The 6,000-nt window shown below is 39.0% G+C and overlaps 1 protein-coding gene across 1 annotated transcript in view; it reads left to right on the forward strand.

Annotated features, from left to right (window-relative positions):
- PHEX (phosphate regulating endopeptidase X-linked) overlaps positions 1-2,711 on the forward strand; it is a 129,839-nt gene extending 127,128 nt beyond the window's left edge. Inside the window, exons 21-22 of the mRNA XM_067545292.1 lie at positions 692-768; positions 2,609-2,711. Of these exons, the coding sequence (XP_067401393.1) occupies positions 692-768; positions 2,609-2,711 (180 nt within the window). The remainder of the gene's footprint in view (positions 1-691; positions 769-2,608) is intronic.
- Positions 2,712-6,000: the final 3,289 nt, after the last annotated feature.

Below are 6,000 nucleotides of genomic sequence, written 5' to 3' on the forward strand. Positions count from 1 at the left end.
TCATACAAGGGATTAGGTGCTGGATGAACTCACAGGGTCTGTGAGGGTGTACCAGGGGTAGTAGTCAAAGGGATAAGTCAGTATTTGCATATATAGTCCTTAACCCCATTTGTGGTCACTCATAATTGGGTCAGATATTACCTTAGGAATTTAAATTAAATGGCATTAAAGAAAACTTGGAAAATACATCAGTTTAAAAGGAATCAGTGTTCAAAATAATGAAGTATTGTGTTAAGTAATAGCCACAGTTGCTAGGGACAAGAAACATCATTATATCACATCTTTAATATGCACTTTATAGGTTTAAAGCCAAGATACACAGTGGTTAAAAGAGAGGGTAAAGAGAGTTCCAGATGGTGTAGCATAAGAGAAGAGGCGACCCTCAATTACTGTGAATCTCAAGGGAGAGGACAAGCAAGGAAGCCAGGATTAGATGAGCTGAGTGAGCAGATGGGGAACAGCGGTGGTTAGAGACTGAATCCATGGAGAGTATTTGAAAATCAGCGTGGTTTTAAATTAGATACAGAGATGACTAGGAATCCAATGGAGGTGAAAGAAAATGGGTGTGGTATGGTTTCTGTCCATCTCATGTATATTCGAATAATAAATGTATTAGGGTCAGCTACATTTTGAAAAATGTTTGTGTCCCAAATAATGTACATGCTTCTCTTTCTCCCCCCACCTTCATTAGGTGAGATGCAATTCCTTTAGATCAGAGTCTGCAAGAGAGCAAATCCATACTGGAGTTCACAGTCCTCCTCAATTCAGGTAGAGTAAATTATATATCTGTCTAAGGTACCTACAGAGACAATGCAGTGTCTAAGTTTAGAAATACAGGACATTGAGAGAGGTAAAGGAATAAATGCAAAAGTGGGCTCTGCTGTCATAGTTCTGGGGTTTGCTTATTTGTACTTGAATGTTTTTATTATCTTCACTTCTGTTATTGGAAGTAGGCTTCTGCAAAAATGTGGGTTTTGCAACAGTCTTGGAAAGTGATCAGACTAGGTCTGAGCTCTTTTGGTAGGTGTTCCATAGTCCAGGTCTAGCATCTAAAAGAGCCAGTTTGCCTCTGGTCTCTATGAATCTCAGGTTGGTCATGGAAAGTTTCCATGTCCCTGAGGAACACAGTAGTTTTGGACAAAAGCATTCTCATGTGATGTTATCAGGTTATAGAACAAAGTTCCAGAGAAGATTAGGTGAATCCAGAATCTGACCATCTTTAGGAAATGCTGAAAAACCTTCCTCTTTCAAAACACACCTTTTTACCATAAGACTGGCACTCACAACATCCCTGTGAAATTAATAAAAATCTAACAAATCAAAACCAATCCCTCTACCCCAAGCAGTGGTTTTACCCCAAGAAGGGAGAAGTGCCAGAGTTTCCACTAGGGACTTTGTTATGGCTATCACTTTTACACAGAAAGTGCTCAGAGACTATGGTGATGGATGGCAATATAAAACCCTATGGATACATGATTTCACCCTTGAATAATCTTTCCTCACTATGTACTGTTTGGTTTTAGTTATATTTGTTAACTGTAACTATATTTTCAATAATTAGCAGCTGCTATTAATTTGCAATAGCTGTGTCTCAGTTAAATGACTGATGCTGCAAACAGAATTTTCACTGACTTCAAAGTTTCCACATGCTGAGCTGTTACAGTAGCAGGCCCTGAATATGAATCTGAAACCTTAATTTTTACTGATATTTTATTTGCAGCCCAACAGTATATGTAGTTCTCTCCACAAAACTGACTTTTAGACATTTTTTGCACTGCAAGTATCCCTACCAGCCGAATGTCTAATCAGTGTGATGGGAATTTCTTTTCCAGCATGCTGAGCTACATTGAAAGACTGATTAGATGCAATAGAAAAAAAGTGCTACTTCACTGCAGACAGAGGATGAAAGAGATACATGATTAATTACTTAGTAGATACACTTCTGCCATAAGACCAGACTTTCGCTTATTTTTGTACCATTTCAAATTTCACATTAGTAAATATTAAGAGGCTTAAAAAAATCCTAGGAGTAAAGAACAAAATGCTATTTTAGCAGTGGTAAAATAATCATAGCTGATAGCATGAATTTAAGGAGGATCAGGAACGAGAGGTCAAGGACTCTGCATTCAGAGAGGGAACAATTATTTCACAATTGAAGGTGATCTCTTCAGGTTGGGATGGAGGCATATTGCCAGGACAGTGCAAGGGAGTCTGTATTCTTGTTTTCTGTGCTGCGCTTGTTTTTTGAGTGGCAAAAGACAAAATTTCATTCTATTAACCTCCTAATCTGGCACCTTTCCTGAATGCTACGAGCTAGATTTGGACACACATACTCATGTAAAATAGCATCTTCTTCTACAAAATCCCACTGACTTCACTGGAGGTTCTTGCAGAGTAAGGTCCTTCCCAGTGCTTTGGATAAAACAATATTGACCTTATGTTAACTTAAAGGAAAACTTTCCCTGAAATGTAAAACTTTTCCCATACCAGAGAGTAAAGAGAATAGAAAATGTAACTTCCACACATAGAAAAGTTCAGCAGAGCTCTGCAGGATCTAAGACGTATGTTTTCAAATAACTCAGATGATTTGTTTTGTTTCTTTCTTTAGAGTTATTGGTGCAATGAGCAACTTTGAGGAGTTCCGTAAAGCTTTCAATTGCCCAGTAAATTCAACCATGAATAGAGGTGCAGAATCCTGTCGGCTATGGTAGATGGTCTTTTTAAATCATGTGCCAAGAGATTTTTTTTATATATATAAACTGCTGTTTCTGAACTCTAACCCACTGCTACAGCTTCTGAGCAACATTCAGCAATGTGGAGAGGTTTTATTTTTTGAATACATCTTCACCATCCAGGTGGGTGACCTGCACAGATCTAATCCTTGTCTGTTTATAATGTGGAAGCTTTAAAAATTGGACAAGAGAGAGGATAAGATTCAGGAAAAAAATTGACACTCCACGGTTGGATTGCTGTTGATGGATTGCTGCCATTACTCATTCTACTTCCTGATTTATAGTTTCGCAAGAGCTAAATGGTAGAATCTAATTTTAATCTATTGCTTTGCAGGAGGGCTGAGCAAAATGTTCCCACACACAATTCAGTCCTTCCAGACTTCTCTAGTTTTATGAGAACTGCTACATAACCAGCGCTGATCTCCTGCGTGATACAGCATTTTGATTACATACGTTGTCATTGCACAGCATGTCATAAATTATTTTGCATGATGATAAGACACAAGATTTTATATAAATTCAATTTAAGAAGTCAGATCAGTGCCTGAGGCTGAAGTAGGTCCTCATTGTTTCCATCTGCATTGACTAAACACAAAGATTACTTGTCAAATCCTGGGCCGCCTTCATGAGTGTCTTAATAGCACTATGTGGTGAAAATCTGAAGAATGGAAATGAGGCTAGGGCAGGGAATTCTTGACATGAAGCACTAGAATAATTGCATTATTATGTGCAGTCTTGGTTCCTGTTCCTAACATTTACACAAACAGGGTGAATTTCACCCTTGTATAGAGGGCCTGAACAAGGAGGCTGCACCACTAACATCTTATGAAAGCCCTAGGCACTACCCAAGTCCAGCTTGAACCCTATGGACTAGGGCTTAAATGAGATGTAAAAGGTGCACAGGCTTATACTAGCCCTCTGCACATGGGTGAAATCCACCCGTACCCATTACGAAAGTGGGAGGTGTGACTCAAGAACTTAAGAGTCTGCAATGTTTGGTTTGTTTGCCTCAGAAGAGATATTCAGATGCAGACAACTTTCCAGATATGGTATGTAATTGGGCAGATTAAATCCTTCATCTGATTTCCATCAATAATATTAGTAAAAGCGTGTTTTCTACTGTGGTAAACTACATTATGTAGTTGTTAATAAAGAAAGATAAACAAAAATAACCTCTTGCCCAAGGAAATATATGGAAGTGTTCAGGTCTTAATTGATTTTTACATAGAAGAATAATTTCACATTAACGGAAGTATTACTGTAGTAGTTTACAAAATAAAAATAAAAAAAATCTTTCCATTTAAATGGTTTGACTTTAAAAAAAAAAAAAAAAAAATCAGTAAAACAAAAACGGGGTATCAATTACTGAGTAAGGCTGGTTGAAATTTTTCCAGCAAAACTGACTTTAGTCAAAAGTCCAATTTTCTATCAAATACAATTTTTCATTAAAATTGTCTTGTTTTATGTGCCGCTTCTGAGGGGAGGGGAGGTGAGGTGAGGTGAGGCGAGGCACTGGGGAAATGTAGTCTGCCCATGGAGCCCAGCCTGTAGAGGAGAATGGGGGCATGATGGACCTGAACTACATCTTCCATGATGTAACAGCATTTCTGAATCTAAAGAAGTGTTTTGGCCAAAATATTTCACTAAAGAGTTAACATTTTCTTCAGGAAGAAAAAAACATTTGCCAACTACCTCTTTGAGTTCCATGGCACTCAAATGTACAGTAGTAATTTTCCCCCTGAAGTTATTTTCCAAAGATGTCATTAAGATGGCCAGTAGTTCTCATAGGGCCCTTACTTGCAGAAATAAGGACTCCTGGTTTGAGTAAGTCCTCTGCTCTGGCCGACATGGGGCTCAGGAAGCTAAATGACCTCAATATGACTAAAGCCTCATGGACCCCCTGTAATATCTGGCACCGCCCCAAGGGGTCCCACATCCCAGGTGGGACCGTTGATCTAGAGAATACAAAATCAGTTTTACAACAATCGGTTTTCTTTTGAGATTTCTACCTCTTCCTGTGTGCCCTGCTGGGTCGTAAATATGATGAAAATAACCTCTCTCTAGCACTCATCCTTCTAGTCCCAGACTTAGCCCAGAAATAACGTGCACAAAAATGAAATAGATCAAATTAGCCAAATTGTTCTGGGCCTTAAAAAGTTTTAGATCAAGTTTGAGTGATGGGCTGAGTTGCAAGAGTACTGTTTATCTGAATTTACTCATCTCCATTTACATATAGTAGAAGTGTGAGCAGAAAATATGATTGAGAAAACACAAATGGTTGTCAACACTGGGGGTTTTGTTCACCAGTTTCTTTCACAACTGTGATATGCCATAGTGATAGAGAAGATTAATGAAAATATGATATCAGCATTTACATTAGCTATCGATGTATAAGGGATATTAACCTTCTTGCATTATGACATAAGTCAACTACTAAGTGCCTGGGTTAGGAAGAAACTTCCCTGTTTGAGAAAGGTATACAATCCCCACTAAGGCATGTGGTACTGTACTGGCTGCTGTCAGACAGGATAGCAGACTAGAGAGACCCAGTGGTCCAATGCTGCACAGATCCTATGTCCCTAAATAAAACTATTGTTAGCAAATCACCACTATCTCTAAGCAAGTAGCATAGAGATTGAAATGCAACCTATTCTAAAAACCGGATTTTAGCCTATGATGGCTGACTCTCCTGTGATCGTTTCAAGCTCCATTTGCCCTGGTGGGCCTGATCCCACAAATGACTCTGCACTGGTAGATGCACTTTGTGCATGTACCTGCGGAGCTTCACTGAAGCCAGTGGGATCCACCCTTGGAGTCGCTTACAGGATGGAGATACAAATGCAGCACCTACTGAAATAACCAAGGTAGTACTTTGGTTGTTGCCTTTCCAAATAAGATTTTAGGTGTGAGAGACGCAAAAGATGAATCTCAGTTGTGACCTGCAGTGATTCCGAGATGAAAAAATGAGAGGACACAGGTTTTGTCCATATTTTCTGACATGTCTTTCTTTCCATGTCTTTATGGTATTTAATGACAAAAGTCATGACTATTTCCAGGGGGTCAGATGATGTCTCATTGATTCCAGTGGAACAAGTTGTTGTACAGTGTTACTGCTTTATTCCAATGGTGCTTCCTCCTTAAAGGTATAAAATGTCTCTTTTCCCTCCTTAAATGTCACTCTTGCTGATCCTGGGAGTTTTTAGGCCCAGCTGTCCCATGTGGCAGCGCATGTTTACTCTTCCAGCCTATGAGCCCACCTTGATTCATC

Source organism: Emydura macquarii, unplaced genomic scaffold (assembly GCF_026122565.2).
Source record: "Emydura macquarii macquarii isolate MOO-44397 ecotype Brisbane River unplaced genomic scaffold, CSIRO-AGI_Emac_v2 contig_1043, whole genome shotgun sequence".
NCBI classification, from domain to species: Eukaryota; Metazoa; Chordata; order Testudines; family Chelidae; genus Emydura; species Emydura macquarii.